The sequence below is a fragment of the Myotis myotis genome, unplaced genomic scaffold (genome assembly GCF_014108235.1).
Source record: "Myotis myotis isolate mMyoMyo1 unplaced genomic scaffold, mMyoMyo1.p scaffold_m19_p_8, whole genome shotgun sequence".
Classification (NCBI taxonomy): Eukaryota; Metazoa; Chordata; class Mammalia; order Chiroptera; family Vespertilionidae; genus Myotis; species Myotis myotis.
This window is the reverse complement of record NW_023416390.1, coordinates 30247428-30265649: the sequence shown is the minus strand read 5'-3', so window position 1 is coordinate 30265649 and position 18222 is coordinate 30247428. Positions and strand designations below refer to the sequence as shown.

The window sequence follows — 18222 nt, the reverse complement described above, 5'->3', positions numbered from 1 at the left end:
ACCATGGACTATTATAGTATTTGACAATAAAAAATGAAATATACTAAATGTGGTACTATATGTATGAACCTTGAATACATCATGCTGTGTGAAAGAACTGGTCACAGAAAAGCACCTGTCACATGAGTCTATTGATGTGAAATGCTTAGAATAGGCCAGTTTATAGATCATAAAATAGATTAATGGTTGCTTAGGGCTGGGTAGTGGGGTGAGGCGGGATGGGTATTGACTACTGAAAGACATGGTGTTTCCTTTAGTAGGGGACAAAAAGGTTCTAAAATTAGATTGTGATGATGGTTTTATAATCTTGTGAATAAGCCAAGCAAATAAAAAACTCAACAGTGAATTCTACACTCTAAGAGGTGAATTATATGATATGTGAGTTATAGCTCAGTAAAGCTATTTAAAAATAGTTATGATGAAAACATTTATTTATATTAATTGTTCACAAAAGAATATTAATCTGATATGAAGTTTATCATAATAGACAATTATTGGAAAACTTTATGTTAAAAATCGCAACACATTGTATAGTCAATATGTAAATTAACTCTCAAAGTCACACCATGAGGCAGGTTTTTAATTATTATCCATTTCTTAGATGAGAAGTATCAGGCTCAGAGAGGTCCCATTCTTTATTCAGTCACTCTTGGCAGAGCTGAAGCTGGGACTCACATTTTTCTGATTCCAAATTTTGTGAACTTTTCACTACATTAAACATATATCCTGGTGCTGGTTTCCAGAAGGGGTATAGGATATGAAGGTGGAGGCTGATTCAAAGTAAAATATGCAATATTTTCCATCCACAGACTGACATTTCTGCACTTCTCTTTGGTTCCTTGGGCATCCTCATGGACACTTCCATGTGGAAGTGAGAACTTATGCACCATTTCTTAAAGTGTAAAAATATCATCTTGGGGACCCTACCTCTTCTCAAGACAAAACTGGGGCCCAAATTTCTTGAATGATCAGGGTATTCCATTACTTTTTGTGATTCTCTCACATAGTGGTTGCAGATTAAAGTAAACCTTGAAACCTACCTCGTTCAAATTTTCTCTTAATTAACAAGCCCACCATCTCCCCGCAGATCACAGGAAGTATTTCAGCATCAAAATCCATAGTCCCATCTATGTGCTTTCTTATCCCTGAAAGAGAAGTTTCTTTATTGTGTCTCATTTTAAAATTGCACACGTAAAACGTCCTCCCATGTCAAGGTTGTTTCTATAAAGACAGAGGTTCTTAGGAAATTTTATTTCACAAATCTCCAGAGTTTCTCAGTTTTTCTTTCAGTGGTATTTTTGTTGCATAATGAAAGATGTACATCTTCATCTCACCTCTGAAACCTCATACAATTAGAATGTTTAAGCAGAGAAAGGCTTCAATAAAACTGTCTTAACTCCCAATCCAGTCAGCCCCCTTAATTCTTACATGACAATGAAACATACAGCTGCTGTCATGTTCTGCAGAAAGCTCCCCAGCTATGCTCTTCCACTGCAGTTAGGTAGCTGGAGACAAAGTCAAACACTGTGCATGCAGCTCCTGTTTGAGCTCTGACTTGGTGGCAGAGAGGATAATGATGGGTAACCTAATGGAGATGGTATCTACACTAATAAAAGAGAAACATGGTAATTGGCATATGACCGCTACCCTTTTCATTGGCTAATCAGCGAGGTATGCAAATTAACTGTCAGCCAAGATGGCGGCCGGCAGCCAGGCAGCTTGAAACTAACATGAGGCTCGCTTGTCTCAGTGATGGAGGAAACAAGCGTTCCCCGCCTGCGGCTGCAGGCCTCTGAGCCTGCAGTTTCAAACATTGTAACAAATACCGCCGGACTTCAGCCAGCAGATTCGCAACATTGTATGCAAAGGCCAGAAACCTACTTTCAGCAGCGGAGGAGGCCTAAGAGCTGGATGGAGCCAAGCCTCAAGCTAAAGCTGGCCCAGAATAAAAAAATAAAAAAAAGGAAAAAAGGAGTGGTTGGGAGCTTCAGTCACCCCCAGCCTGAAAACATCCCTCAGCCCCTCACCCAGACTGGCCAGGCACCCCAGTGGGGACCCCCACCCTGAAGGGGGTGTGACCAGCTGCAAACAGCCATCATCCCCTCACCCAGGCTGGCCAGGCACCCCAGTGGGGACCCCCACCCTGATCCAGGACACCCTTCAGGGCAAACGAGCTGGCACCCACCCGTGTACCAGGCCTCTACCCTATATAGTAAAAGGGTAATATGCCTCCCAGCACCGGGATCAGCGGAGCCGAGAGGCCTCCCGGCACCGGGATCAGCATGACAGGGGGCAGCGCCCAAACCCCCTGATCAGCCCTGCTCTGTGGGTGATAGAGGGTGGCGCCCCAACCCCCCCCCCCCCCCGGACCCCCACGGGCCCTGCTCTGTGTGTGACGGGGTAAAGCCATAACCTCCCCATCAGCCCTGCCCTGAGTGTGACAGTGGCGGCGCCCCAATCCCCTGATTGGCCCTGCTCTGTGGGTGATAGAGGGTGGCACCCAATCCACTGATCTGCCCTGCTCTGTGTGTGACAGGGGACGGTGCCCCAAATCCCCTATCGGACCTACTCTGTGAGTGACAGCGGGGAGCTCCTCAACCTCCTGATGGGCCCTGCTCTGTGCATGACAGGAGGGAGCTCCCCAACCCCCTGATGGGCCCTGCTCTGTGTGTGACAGGGGGCAGTGCCCCAACCCCCGGATTGGCCCTGCTCTGTGCGTGACAGGGGGTCACGCCGCAACCTCCCCATCGACCCTGCCTTGAGTGTGACAGGGGGTGATGCCCCAACCCCCCAATCGGCCCTGCTCTGAGCCCGACCAGGGGCTGCACCTAGGGATTGGGCCTGCCCTCTGTCACCCGGGAGCAGGCCTAAACCAGCAGGTCGTTATCTCCCGAGGGGTCCCAGACTGCTAGAGGGCACAGGCCGGGCTGAGGGTCCCTCCCTCCCTCCTGAGTGCACAAATTTTTGTGCACCGGGCCTCTAGTCTACTTGATATTTGTGTTCTCTTGCTTTACCTCATTTTTTCTCCTCATCAGCTTTCTCCAAAGCTGAAAGAGGAGCTCAGGAAACTCTAAAGCAATCTTCAAATTGCATGGCTAGCTGGACTACTGCTGTCTGACAATGGTGTGCCCTTTATCAAAGCTACATCCAATGCTCTGATCATCTAACTCTATGACCTCACATCCTCTTGTCCACACTTCTCTAATATGGCTCTTTGGTCATTGAAGGCTGTTGTCCCCAAGGAAGGAAGAAAGGGATCAGCTCTTTCCTGCATTATGATTAGGACAAAAGTGATTGGGGATTAATGGCATTGTATTAGATCAATTCTGAAAATCTGAGTTCTGTTCTGTTGGTAAGGATGCATCATTCTTTCCCATGCTTCGGAATGCCTAGCAGTGGTTGGTAAACTCATTAGTCAACAGAGACAAATATCAATAGTACAATGATTGAAAAATTTGTTTTGAGAGCCAAATTTTTTAAACTTAAACTATATAGGTAGGTACATTGTTATTAACTTAATTAGGGTACTCCTAAGGCTTAGGAAGAGCCACACTCAAGGGGCCAAAGAGTCGCATGTGGCTCGCGAGCCGCAGTGTGCCGACCACGGGTAGAGGATTTGTTTATATTCTTTGGAAATGCCTTTGCCCTGCTTGTGTCTGACCCTTCTACATGAAAAGTCTGAGTGAAAAATGATTATTGGAGAGAAAGATAAAGTTGCAGCCAGTGGAATGGTTTTTAGCAGTGAAGGAAGAGCAAAGATGCAGGTACCTGAGGAGGAAACACCTAGGAAGTATGGGAGATAGAGATGCATAATTATATCTGGGATTCACAAATGCCCTGAGTCTTCCTTCCAGAAGGAAACTGCCCTAGTGTAGCTCTTCAGTGTAGAGTGCAGACACAGGTCCATGAATACAGGAAAGAAAAGGCATAAAAAGGGCATTCCAACTTATGAAGAAAAAGGTTGTTAAATGTATTAACCACGTTTACCTACTTTCAGCTAGAACCAAATATAAAATCTTTAAAACCTTTGTATAAATTTTATGTAAAGCCATAAAGGAAAACCCTGACAGATTTAGGTATCTAAAATTTTCAAACTTCTCTAGGAAAAAACATACAATTAAAAACCTAAAAATTAACATTAAATGAGACAAAATATTAACAATATACATTTGCAAAATTTAACATGCAATATATTAATATACCTATTATTGGACAGTATGACCAACATAACAGCAACACTGGTAAGACAGATACCAGGCATTTGTAGAAGAGCAACAGATGACCAATAACCAGTAAGAAATGCTCAACTACACTAAAAAATTATAGTAATGCAAATTAAAACAGGAATGAAATAAAAGTATCTATTCTTAAATTGGCAAAATGTGTGCTTGATATACTGATTAAAATAAGGGAAATGTAACAGTAGGAATAGATGAACTCAGATAAGTAATATAATTCTAAATATGTTAATACATGGGCAGGAAAAATCTGAAAAGATACCCAACAAAGTCTATAAAGTTCATAGATTTTAAAATTAAAAAGCAACAAAAATGTGAGCATTTAAAAAATATAAATTGCCTATTTGAAAGATGTAAAATAATCATATAAGAGTAAAATATTCTCTCTCTTTTTTTTAATCTTATGAAAGGTGATAGTTCTCTGTTGTGGCTGTAATAAATCCCCAAAAACTTTGTAACTTAAAGCAACACAGGTTTTTATCTTGCAGTTCTAAAGGGCTGAACTAAGTTTCACTGGCCTCACGTTAGGGTGCCCACAGGGCCACAGGGCTTTGTTCTTTTCTGGAAGCTATAGTAAGAAAGAATCCTTTTTTTTTTTTTTTTTTTTTAACTTTTCCAGCTCTAAGTGCTGCCCACATTTCTTGACTCATTGCCTTCTGCTTCCATCTTAAAACACAGCCAGTTTACATCTCTGATCATTATTCCATAGACACAAAGCCCTCTCTCCACAGCAGGAGGGTTTTTCTGATTTTAAGCATCTACATAATTTGATGGGCCGCCCAAATTATCCAGGATAATCGCCCCCTTTTTATGCCCTTAATCCCATTTTCAAACTCTCTTTCACCATCTAAAGAGACAGATTAGAGGCTCCAGGGACTAGACATGGACATCTCTGTTTCTGTTGGTATAAAATTCTCAAGAACCTTATAGGTCTCCCATGTATGTCATGGGGATTTGCTGCATTAGACAAAAGGCTCCTCCACAGATGCTGCCTATATAATCACATATCTATATTTTAGTTCAGCTGAGATGGCTATGGAGATCTATGAGTTACATGCTTAGTCTCATCAAAGAACATTTCTGTGACTAAATATTCTGATCTTTCGCTGCTTCCGAGGCTCTAGCAAAAATTTGTTCAGCCACACTCTTGGTTATTCTACAGAGCACACTTAACCTGACAGAGAATCTCAATTTTAGCATCTTTTGTAGCCGCAGTAAGCTAAGACAATCCAAATCATCAAGTCCTGATTTCTTTTTGTTGAGCAGTTCTCCTCCCGTCAGTTTTTTTTGTTCTTCTCACATTTTATTTTAAGCAGCAAAACAGAAACCAGCTGCATCTTCATCACCTAGAAACCTCCTTAGTGTAGATGCAGAAAGTTCTGCTTTCCATATATCTGCAGGACAGGATTTTGCTCCACTTTCTGTCACTATATAATAAGAATCATCTTCCTCACGTTTCCAAAAACATATTCTTTATTGCCTTCTGAGCCCTCACCACTCACACCTTTAACCTCCATGTTTGTACATACTTGTGCTGTTAGGATGATTTATGAATTCTCTGAGACAACATAGATGTTCTCTTCCATGTCTTTCCTCCTTCTGAGTCCTCCCTAGGTCTTCAGCATTCACATTTCTACAAACTGCTCAAGGCAATCTAGGCTTTTTTTTTTTTCTCCCAATCATTCTACTTAAAATTCTTCTAGCCTCTACCCACTTCCCAAAGCCATTGCCACATTTTTAGGAATGTTTTAGATTCATAACCCACTTTTAAGAACCAAAGTCTGTATTATTTTCATATTGCTGCCATAACAACTTACTATAAATAGTGGGCTTAAAACAATACAATTCATCATCTTACAATTAATGTCAGAATTGTGAATGGACTCACTTGGCTAAAATCAAGTTTGTAACAGACTTTCATTCCTTTCTGGAGGCTATAGGGGACAACTTTTCCTTGATTTTTCTGCTTCTTAAGGTCACCCACATATCCTATTCCTTTTTTCCATCTTCAGAGCCAGCAATATTGCATCTCTCTGACCATTCTTCCATCGTCACTTATCCCTCTCTCCATAGCCAAGAAAAGTTCTCCACATTTTAAGGATTAGGGAAGTATATTGGGGCCACCCAGAGTATCCAAGATAATCTCCTCATTTTAAGGTCCCTAGTAGAATTAAATCTCCAAAGTTCACTTGCCATGTAAGATAACAGATTACAGGTTCCAGGGATTAGGGCACGGACATCCTTGAGACGCCATCATTCTACCTAACACAATATTATAAATAATAATAATGATGAAACCCTGGTATTTAAAAACTCATTTCTACATCAAAAGCAAACAAAATCTTATTCACTCTTACTTTTTTTCTTCTCAGCTTTTTCTAAAGTAGATTTGTTGCCAAGATCCACAGTACCTAAAAAAGAAGGTAGTAGTGAGAAATTAGAAATAAATAAATAAAAGTTGCAGATCTTAGCATGATTTATAGTGCAGAAGGCTTTAGTTTATAAGGATGTTTCATCTATATATAGATTCTCTCTTTGTTCTAAAGAAATTAAAAACCTCAGAATTGAGAAGTAGGAATCCAGGATTGGCCATGCATCTTCCTTTATTTCTCAATAGGACTTTGAAAAACACCTTGGTATTTCAGTTTATGAGGGATAGGATCAGACTGGTCTTAAGATGTCTGGGTGCATGGGAGGATGCTGACCAAACTGAGCCACACTAGCAGGGCTTCTCTGTTTCTTTTGGCCCCTGTATTTTGCACTGCATTCTCTTTCTTCTTTTACATGTAGCTTATGGATTTGTGTTCATGTCTGTAATTGTGTTATATTTTACCTCTGCTTCTTTCCCAAGGTGGTCTTAGAAATTTGAAATTGAAGGAGGCAGGTCTCTCATTTGGCTTCTTCACAGAATGATTTTGTGAAACAGAGTTCCTTCACCCCTCTCCCCAGTACATGAGACCACTAGGAATACCTAGAAGCTAAGTTAACTCAGGTCCCTCTAGTCCAGTGATGGCAAACGTTTTGAGCTCGGTGTGCCAGCATTTTGAAAAACCCTAACTTAACTCTGGTGCTGTGTCAAGTATAGAAATTTTTTGATATTTGCAAACATAGTAAAACAAAGACTTATATTTTTGATATTTATTTTATATATTTAAATGCCATTTAACAAAGAAAAATCAACCAAAAAAATGAGTTCGCATGTCACCTCTGGCAAGCATGTCATAGGTTCGCCATCACTGCTCTAGTCAGTGCCTGATGTGCGTGACCTGCAGGTTGCTCCAGGTCCTACCAATAGGTGGTGAAATTCATGCATAGTGGGCAGCTTTGCCCAACCTGAAGCACTTTTCTTACCCCCACTCTCACTCTGCCTGCTATCCCCACCCCCATTCTACCTCAACTCCCATCTTCACTCTATCTCTTACCTCCACTCTCTTTATATCTATTATCTCCACCCTCATTCTACCTCTTTTTTTCATTCTTTCTTTGTATGATTCTAAACATGTTTAAATATTTGTTAGCTGAAAAAATGGATCAGAGAAGTATCTATTCTAATAATAGAGGGATATGCAAATTGGTCAGGATGCCATCACATAACGACCAATCAGGACGGGAGTGGTGCTGCAGCAGAGAGCTCTCAGCACACCTGCGCCAGGGGTCTGCAGGGTGCAGAGGGAAAGGAGAGCACATAGGCAGTTAGGGGGATCAGGCCAGGAGGGGGCAAGCAGATAGGCAGTTAGGGGGATCAGGCCACCAGGGGAGAGCAGTTAGGGGCATCAGGCCAGCAGGGGAGCAGTTAGGGGCATCAGGCAGGCAGACAGGTGAGTGGTTAGGAGCCAATAGTTATGGATTATGAGAGGTATCATGGATTGGAGAGGGTGCAGGCTGGGCTGGAGGACCCCCATTCCCATGCACAAATTTCGTGCACTAGGCCTCTAGTATATGCATAAAGCCTAAATTTTAAAAATGATATCAAATTATATATTTTTAATATTTTTATTTATTAATTTATTTTTAAATAGAGGCCCGGTGCACAAAAGTTTGTGCAATCGGGTGGGTCCCTCAGCCCGGCCAGTGCCCTCTCGCAGTCTGGGACCCCTCGGGGAATGACCACCTGCTTGCTTATGCCCTCTCCCCAGGGGATTGGGCCTAAGCTGGTAGTCAGACATCCCTCTAGCAGCCCAGGAGCCCTCAGGGGATGTCCACTTGCCAGCGGGGAGCAGGCCTAGCTGCAGTCGGACATCCTTAGCACTGCAGAGGAGGTGGGAGAGGCTCCCACCACCACAGCTGTACTGGCAGCTGTCAGGCTGGCTTGTGGCTGAGCAGAGCTCCCCCCGTGGGAGCACACTGACCACCAGGGGACAGCTCCTGCCTTGAGCATCTGCCCCTTGATGGTCAGTGTGTGTCATAGTGACCAGTGATTCCCAGTCATTCTGCTGTTAGGGTCAATTTGCATATCACCCTTTATTATATAGGATAGAGGCATGGTGCATGGGTGGGGGCCAGCCGGTTTGCCCTGAAGGGTGTACTGGATCAGGGTGAGGGACCTGCTGGGGTGCCTGGCCAGCCTGGGTGAGGGACTGAAGGCCGTTTGCAGGCTTTCCACAGACCCTTCAGGGTGGGAGTCCCTGCTGGGGTGCCTGGCCAGCCTGGGTGAGGGGCTGATGGCTGTTTGCAGGCTGGCCACAGCCCTCAGCCACCCAAGCTCCCAGTGGAGGCTGGCTGGAAGCAGGTTTGGGATTTATTTGGCTTCTATAATTGAAACTTTGTTGCCTTTTGGGGAAGCCACAGCCAGTCAGGCAAGCAGGAAGCTTGGCTTCCTTCATCGCCTGGGCAACCAAGCCACCTGCTTGCTCCAGCTCTGTGGCTGCCGGCCACCATCTTGGTTGGGTTAATTTGCATATTGTAGCTCTGATTGGCTGATGGGCGTGGCTTAGTGTAGCAAAGGTACAGTGAACTAGCATCTTTGTCTTTTATTAGTGTAGATTTAAGTTATTGGGTGAGACTCCTTGGCAAAACCGTATAAGTTTCAAGTGTACAATGCAATGAAACATCATTTGCACACTGCATCAATCACCCATTACCCTAAGCAAAGTGTTAGTTTAGCTCATTTTTGCTAATTATGCTGGTTTCTGACAAACGTATCTCTTTACACCTCTCCTTGTCTTTCTGTGAATGTTTTTATTAGTCTCCTTTCATGAATATCTTAGCTCTCTGAAATTTTTCCTTTTCCTTTAACTCTTACCCCAATATCTTCCTCTGTCTGGATATAAAAATATACTCTCTGATATCAATATTTACATCTACCATTTCTGTTTTTGATATTTTTTCCAATTACTGGGGAAATTTTCCTGTTGAATTCCCTGCATGAGGCACTTGTTCCCTCCCTTTCTACCTCTAACCAAGGTCACCAACACTGTCTCCATGAGCCCTGATGACATGTCACAGACCCTTGCCTGGTTCCGGGATTCACATCACACATTCTTTCAGCCAGCCTTACCTATACTGTCAGACACTTGGTTACAGTCAGTCCTTGCTTGGGCTTCAGATTTAACTCCTGAATTTAAACATGGCTTTTCCTCCTTTATATGCACTGGGTCTACAGAGCAGGAACTGGTTTTGTTTCCATGGTGGAGTAGCTCTGCTCCTGGACAAAATTGTAATAAATGAAGAATTTCATTAGCCTCCCCTAAGGGAGTGAGCACCCTCACGACAATCAATAAGCCCTTCTCCCTATAATTCCACTGCAGAGGAAAGCTCCTCCAGCTCTGTCCTTTCCTGCTGATCAAACCTGTCCTTTCTTTGTGCCTCTCTTTTTAAAAAAATGTTTTCATATATTTTTAGAGAGAGTGGTAGGGAGAGGGATAGAGAGAAACCTCGATGAGAGAGCAACATCATGGATCAGCTGCCTCCTACACACACCACTACTTGGCATGGGGCCTGCAACCCTAACATGTGCCCCAATGGGGAATCAAACCAGTGACTTCTGGGTTCATGGGAGGATGCTGACCAAACTGAGCCACACTAGCAGGGCTTCTCTGTTTCTTTTGGCCCCTGTATTTTGCACTGCATTTTCTTTCTTCTTGTACATGTAGCTTATGGATTTGTGTTCATGTCTGTAATCGTGTTATATTTTACCTCTGCTTCTTTCCCAAGGTGGTCTTAGAAATTTGAAATTGAAGAAGGCAGGTCTCTCATTTGGCTTCTTCACAGAATGATTTTATGAAACAGAGTTCCTTCACCCCTCTCCCCAGTACATGAGACCACTAGGAATACCTAGAAGCTAAGTTAACTCAGGTCCCTCTAGTCCAGTGATGGCAAACGTTTTGAGCTCGGTGTGCCAGCATTTTGAAAAACCCTAACTTAACTCTGGTGCTGTGTCAAGTATAGAAATTTTTTGATATTTGCAAACATAGTAAAACAGAGACTTACATTTTTGGTATTTATTTTATACTAGAGGCCGGGTGCACAAAAATTTGTGCACTCGGAGGGGAAGGGGGGGTCCTTCAGCCCGCCTGTGCCCTCTCTCAGTCTGGGACCGCTCGGGAGATAAGGACCTGCTGGCTTAGGCCTGCTCCCGGGTGGCAGAGGGCAGGCCCAATCCCTAGGTGCAGCCCCTGGTTGGGCTCAGAGCAGGGCTGATTGGGGAGTTGGGGCGCCGCCCCCTGACATTCACAGAGCAGGGTGGATCTGGAGGTTGCAATGCCACCCTCAGTCAAGCTCAGGGTAGGGCTGATTCGGGGGTTGTGGTACCGCCCCTGTCACACTCATGGCAGAGTTGATGGGGAGGTTGTGGTGCCACCCCCTGTCACGCACACAGCAGGGCCAATCAGGGGGTTGGGGAGCTCCCCCCTGTCATGCACAGAGCAGGGCCCATCAGGGGGTTGGGGAGCTCGCCCCTGTCACGCACAGAGCAGGGTCACTCAGGGGGTTGGGGAGCTCGCCCCTGTCACGCACAGAGCAGGGCCCATCAGGGGGTTGGGGAGCTCCCCCCTGTCATGCACAGAGCAGGGCCCATCAGGGGGTTGAGGAGCTCCCCCCTGTCACTCATAGAGTAGGGCCGATACGGGAGTTGGCGCACCACCCCCTGTCACCCACAGAGCAGGGCCGATCAGGGGGTTGGGGCGCCATCACTGTCACACTCAGGGCAGGGCCGATGGGGAGGTTATGGCTCTACCCCGTCACACACAGAGCAGGGCCCGTGGGGGGGTGAGGGGGTTGGGGTGCCGCACCCTGTCACACACAGAGCCGCAGGGCGATCAGGGGGTTAGGGCGCTGCCCCCTGTCATGCTGATCCCGGTGCCGGGAGGCCTCACGGCTCCACTGATCCCGGTGCTGGGAGGCATATTACCCTTTTACTATACAGAATAGAGGCCTGGTGCATGGGGGGGGCTGGCTGGTTTGCCCTGAAGGGTGTCCTGGATCAGGGTGGGGGTACCCACTGGGGTGCCTGGCCAGCCTCGGTGAGGGGATGATGGCTGTTTGCAGCTGGTCACACACCCTTCAGGGTGGGGGTCCCCATTGGGGTGCCTGGCCAGTCTGGGTGAGGGGCTGAGGGCTGTTTTCAGGCTGGGACTGAAGCTTCCAACTGCTTCTTTTTTTCTTTTTTTTTTTATTCTGGGCCAGCTTTAGCTCTGAGGCTCCAGCTCTTAGGCCTCCGCTCCTGAAAGCAGGTATCTGGTTTGTTTTGGTTCTAATCGAAACTCTGTATCAACTCCAGCTCTGAGATCCCAGCTCTCTGAAAGCTGGTTTCTGGGATTTTGTTTAGCTCTATATTTGTTACAATGTTTGAAACTGCAGGCTCAGAGGCCTGCAGCGCCGGCGGGGAACGTTGGAGTCCGCCGTCACTGAGGCAAGCAAGCCTCATGTTAGTTTCAAGCTGCCTGGCTGCCGGCCGCCATCTTGGCTGACAGTTAATTTGCATATCTCGCTGATTAGCCAATGGGAAGGGTAGCGGTCGTACGCCAATTACCATGTTTCTCTTTTATTAGTGTAGATATTTAAATGCCATTTAAGAAAGAAAAATCAACCAAAAAAATGAGTTCGCATGTCACCTCTGGCAAGCATGTCATAGGTTCGCCATCACTGCTCTAGTCTGTGCCTGATGTGCGTGACCTGCAGGTTGCTCCAGGTCCTACCACTAAGGTGGTGAAATTCATGCATAGTGGGCAGCTTTGCCCAACCTGAAGCACTTTTCTTACCCTCACTCTCACTCTGCCTGCTATCCCCACCCCCATTCTACCTCAACTCCCATCTTCACTCTATCTCTTACCTCCACTCTCTTTATATCTATTATCTCCACCCTCATTCTACCTCCTTTTTTTCATTCTTTCTTTGTATCATTCTAAACATGTTTAAATATTTATTAGCTGGAAAAATGAATCAGAGAAGTATCTATTCTAATAATAGAGGGATATGCAAATTGGTCAGGATGCCATCACATAACGACCAATCAGGACAGGAGTGGTGCTGCAGCAGAGAGCTCTCAGCACACCTGCGCCAGGGGTCTGCAGGGTGCAGAGAGGAAAGGACAGCACATAGGCAGTTAGGGGGATCAAGCCAGGAGGGAGCAAGCAGATAGGCAGTTAGGGGGATCAGGCCACCAGGGGAGAGCAGTTAGGGGCATCAGGCAGGCAGACAGGTGAGTGGTTAGGAGCCAATAGTTATGGATTATGAGAGGTATCATGGATTGGAGAGGGTGCAGGCTGGGCTGGAGGACCCCCACTCCCCTGCACAAATTTCATGCACTGGGCCTCTAGTATATACATAAAGCCTAAATTTTAAAAATGATATCAAATTATATATTTTTAATATTTTTATTTATTAATTTTATTTTTAAATAGAGGCCCGGTGCACAAAAATTTGTGCAATCGGGTGGGTCCCTCAGCCCGGCCAGTGCCCTCTCGCAGTCTGGGACCCCTCGGGGAATGACCACCTGCTGGCTTAGGCCCGCTCCCCAGGTGATTGGGCCTAAGATGGCAGTCAGACATCCCTCTAGCAGCCCAGAAGCGCTCGGGGGATGTCCACTTGCCAGCGGGGAGCAGGCCTAGCTGTAGTCGGACATCCTTAGCACTGCAGAGGAGGTGGGAGAGGCTCCCACCACCACAGCTGTACTGGCAGCCGTCAGCCTGGCTTGTGGCTGAGCAGAGCTCCCCCTGTGGGAGCACACTGACCACCAGGGGACAGCTCCTGCCTTGAGCATCTGCCCCCTGATGGTCACTGTGTGTCATAGTGACCAGTGATTCCCAGTCACTCTGCTGTTAGGGTAAATTTGCATATTACCCTTTTATTATATAGGATAGAGGCCTGGTGCATGGGTGGGGGCTGGCTGGTTTGACCTGAATGGTGTACCGGATCAGGGTGAGGGACCCACTGGGGTGCCTGGCCAGCCTGGGTGAGGGACTGAGGGCCTTTGCAGGCTTTCCACAGCACCTTCAGGGTGGGGGTCCCTGCTGGGGTGCCTGGCCGGCCTGGGTGAGGGGCTGAGGGACGTTTTCAGACTGGCCACACCGTCTTCAGGGTGTGGGGGTCCTGCTGGGGTGCCTGGCCAGTCTGGGTGAGGGGCTGATGGCTGTTTGCAGGCTGGCCACAGCCCTCAGCCACCCAAGCTCCCAGTGGAGGCTGGCTGGAAGCAGGTATTTGGGATTTATTTGGCTTCTATAATTGAAACTTTCTTGCCTTTTATGGAGGCCACAGCCAGTCAGGCAAGCGGGAAGCTTGGCTTCCTTCATTGCCGGGGCAACCAAGCCTCCTGCTTGCTCCAGCTCTGTGGCTGCCAGCCACCATCTTGGTTGGGTTAATTTGCATATAGTAGCTCTGATTGGCTGATGGGCGTGGCTTGGGTGTAGCAAAGGTACAGTCAACTAGCATCATTGTCTTTTATTAGTGTAGATTTAAGTTATTGGGTGATACTCGTTGACAAAACCGTATAAGTTTCAAGTGTACAATGCAATAAAACATCATTTGCACACTGCATCAGTTACCCATTACCCTAAGTAAAGTCTCTTAGTTTAGCTCATTTTTTCTAATTATGCTGGTTTCTGGCAAAGGTATCTCTTTACACCTCTCCTTGTCTTTCTGTGAATGTTTTTATTAGTCTCCTTTCATGAATATCTTAGCTCTCTGAAATTTTTCCTTTTTCTTTAACTCTTACCCCAATATCTTCCTCTCTCTGGATATAGAAATACACTCTCTGATATCAATTTTTACATCTACCATTTCTGTTTTTGATATTTTTTCCAATTACTGGGGAAATTTTCCTGTTGAATTCCCTGCATGAGGCACTTGTTCCCTCCCCTTTCTACCTCTAACCAAGGTCACCAACACTGTCTCCATGAGCCCTGATGACATGTCCCAGACCCTTGCCTGGTTCCGGGATTCACATCACATTCTTTCAGCCAGCCTTACCTATACTGTCAGACACTTGGTTACAGTCAGTCCTTGCTTGGGCTTCAGATTTAACTCCTGAATTTAAACATGGCTTTTCCTCCTTTATATGCACTGGGTCTACAGAGCAGGAACTGGTTTTGTTTCCATGGTGGAGTAGCTCTGCTCCTGGACAAAATTGTAATAAATGAAGAATTTCATTAGCCTCCCCTAAGGGAGTGAGCACCCTCACGACAATCAATAAGCCCTTCTTCCTATAATTCAACTGCAGTGGAAAGCTCCCCCAGCCCTGTCCTTTCTTGCTGCTCAACCCTGTCCTTTCTTTGTGCCTCTCTTTTTAAAAAAATGTTTTTAATGATTTTTAGAGAGAGTGGTAGGGAGAGGGATAGAGAGAAACCTCGATGAGAGAGCAAAATCATGGATCAGCTGCCTCCTGCACACACCCCTACTGGGCATGGGACCTGCAACCCTAACATGTGCCCCAATGGGGAATCAAACCAGTGACTTCTGGGTTCATAGGGGGATGCTGACCAAACTGAGCCATACTAGCAGGGCTTCTCGGTTTTCTTTTGGCCCTCTGTATTTTGCACTGCATTCTCTTTCTTCTTTTACATGTAGCTTATGGATTTGTGTTCATGTCTGTAATTGTGTTATATTTTAGCTCTGCTTCTTTCCCAAGGTGGTCTTAGAAATTTGAAATTGAAGAAGGCAGGTCTCTCATTTGGCTTCTTCCTAGAATCACTTTGTGAAATAGAGTTTCTTCCTCTTTCACCTTCTACAACCCTTTGGAATATTTACTTGAGAAATAAATTGAAACTGTATTGAGTTTGAGTGATTGACCTCATTAGGTTTAATTATCCCAGCCATTACAAATACAAAAGTTAAAATATGAACAATATTAAATTAAAGCAAATTTGTATTTTATTATAAAGGTAATAAGAAAAAAATAGAACCTTTTGTAAAAACAAAGCAAAAACCCTTTCATTTGTAACCATGAAAAGTTCTTATTTGCTTGCTCTTACCTGGTTTGCAAAGAATTTTTCTAGATGTAGGTGATTTTATGAAATCAATGGACTCTATAAAGTAAAAGAGAGAGAACTGTATTTGTTTGCAGTAGTCTTACATAGTCTATTGCAACTCACACAACAGGTAGTGTTTGTGATCATTTCAATGTTGAGATTATCATTTTTCTCTTTCTCTCAATTGTACCCAGTTCTAGTGCTCAGCGTCATAATGCTGGACTCCTGCCTGGCTCTCCATTTTACTTTCCATGTGAATTAATAAATGACCCTCAAACATTATCTCCAGTTTCCTCCACAGTTAATGTTGGGATAACCTACTTACCCTATCTCCCTGTTAATTTTTTTGTGAAGACAAAATGAACTTGTATTCAAAAAAGCCCTGTGAAAAATAAAACTGTAAGTCAATAGTTTAAGTATCATTTAAGTTTGAGAGTAGTTGGTCTAAACCATTTTTTCCATTAGTAATTAATGTTAGCACAGATTATTCTTTAAAGATGATCTAAGTTTTGCAGTAATGACAATATTATCAACAGATAGTGGCATACTGTGCTCACTCACTATGCTCTAAAGAATATGAACACTTTAGCATTAATAGATATGACAGTGCATAGTAAAAATGGCTGTTATTTACTAGTGTATTATTGATACATTTTCAATATGTTAATTGAATACATTTATCCAGTTGAACAACCACTTATAATGCCTCTTGCTTCCTACAATTTCCTAATAGGATTGAAAAAGTTAAATGCTTAAAATTGTATCCAAGAAGTAATGAGTCAATGCATATAGAGAACTTTAGAAAAAAGTTTCATCCAAAACACAGAGCTCTGGATTTAGACTCTAGATATTTGTCCAGAAATATAATCTTATCTGATACAAATTAGAGTTATAAACAGGTGGCTTCTTGGGTCTCTCCTCCTTTGCTTGATTCTAAGGGATCTAGTTTATTGATCATTGAACAAGGAATAGGATTCTTTAGGTGTCTCAGTATGAGACCAAGGAATCGATGGAGCATGGAATTCCCTAATAATTCCCTAATATAACTTGAAAAATCATCAGAACCCATGTATACCATGGCCTGCACACAGGGCACCTGGTCCATCCCTTTAAGTCACCCACCTTGTAGATTAGTGATGCTCCCATTCCCTATCCCCAGAGCAGAAAGTCACTGGCAAAGAGCACCTGTGCTCTGCTTGAATCTTACCTTCTTTCACTTCTCTCTCTTCTACCTCTTACCCTTCTATTGTCATTTCACAATTCCTTCACCTGCTGTTTCTTTGTGGGGAGACCTTGGAAATCTTGTGTTAAGAAGAGAGTTGGTGGAGAGCCACTTCTACCTCCTGGTGCTCCTTGAAATAATCTTCTCTTGTGTTTGAGCGGTAGACCTATTTTGGGACCATCTTTCAGAGCACTTTGCCTACACTAAGCCACAAGTCAGAATGTACACTCTCTAAAAATGGAAGGAAACTTACATTTTACATTAATAAATATAGAGAACTTTTAGAACAAAAATATTATTTATAATAGTTTTCTGTTGTAACTTCAAGACAAGGTAATATCTTTTTTTTCGGGGGGGCAGGGGTGGTCATTTCCTAGTGGGTTTTCCTAAATAGACATGTTTCTACTATACTCTGAGGAAGAAGAAAGGGAAAATCAATCACCACTTTGTGCCCTAAAGACCTGTAGATTTTTTGACTACTCATGCTACACATAGGATTGAGGAAACAACATTTTGATAACTATGTTGAGCTCCAGCTTTACAAAGGAAATAACCCAGAATCCAAGAAGCTGGTCTTTTCTTTTCCCTTTATCTCCATGAGACTTTGTGGAAGACCTTGAAACATTTATGTGATTTTGTTTTCTCATTTAGAGACAAGAGTAACAATGGCCATCCTGCTCACTCCTCATGGCTGTTGTAAAGAAGAAAAGTAAGACACTATTTGCAAAGGTATTTTGAAAAGTCATTCTATATGTCTTGACCTGCTGGAGAACTCTCTAAAAATCAACAATTTGGGTTTCAAAACACCTTATCCATTTCTGCTAACACAGAAGAGCTGGTGGAAGTGACCCTTGACACTATTCAAACTTTGTGATCAGATGGCAATATGACCTTCCAATAAAGAAATATTTAGCTTTCTCTTCTCTATAGAAATCACTGCATAAATCCAACAATTTATAGTCATAGAATTAGTTTTTAAATAAATTCACTACTTTGCTAGCCTATTTCTACTATATAATCAATAGATGGGTGCATAGGTTAATTAACAATACCTATGAATTAATAGTCTTCATGTTTAAAAAATATAAATATAATAATTTCTTATTAACTTGCACATCCCAAAAGGTTGAGTAAAATAAACACAGAGAATGGGATTCCAAGATAAACTAGATCCGTAGTATAGGATGAACTCAGAATTGATGCTTCAGGAAACAGTAGCTCTTAATTGAGGTTCCTGCACCCCAAGCCCTGAGTTCCCACCTCCTTACCAGTTTTCCTTTTCAATGCTGAGGTGGAAGCTTTGGAGGGTCCAGCTCCTTCAGTGAAGTCCTTCCTGTTGATCGCTGCACAAAGGAGAAAA

The 18222-nt window shown here is 44.1% G+C and overlaps 2 protein-coding genes across 11 annotated transcripts in view; both read right to left on the bottom strand.

Moving 5' to 3' along the window:
• Positions 1–18222, bottom strand: part of LOC118661411 (nuclear body protein SP140-like protein) — a 280649-nt gene that overhangs the window by 200228 nt on the left and 62199 nt on the right. The window lies entirely within an intron of this gene.
• Positions 1–18222, bottom strand: part of LOC118661413 (nuclear body protein SP140-like protein) — an 81027-nt gene that overhangs the window by 9316 nt on the left and 53489 nt on the right. The window contains exons 3-8 of one of the 4 annotated variants that reach the window (XM_036319506.1): positions 18131–18205; positions 15644–15697; positions 14643–14789; positions 9736–9882; positions 6596–6649; positions 1041–1145 (exon numbers count right to left, since the gene is read on the bottom strand). In XM_036319506.1, the coding sequence (XP_036175399.1) occupies positions 1041–1145; positions 6596–6649; positions 9736–9882; positions 14643–14789; positions 15644–15697; positions 18131–18205 (582 nt within the window). The remainder of the gene's footprint in view (positions 1–1040; positions 1146–6595; positions 6650–9735; positions 9883–14642; positions 14790–15643; positions 15698–18130; positions 18206–18222) is intronic. The other 3 variants (XM_036319507.1, XM_036319508.1, XM_036319509.1) reach the window with 3 other exon arrangements.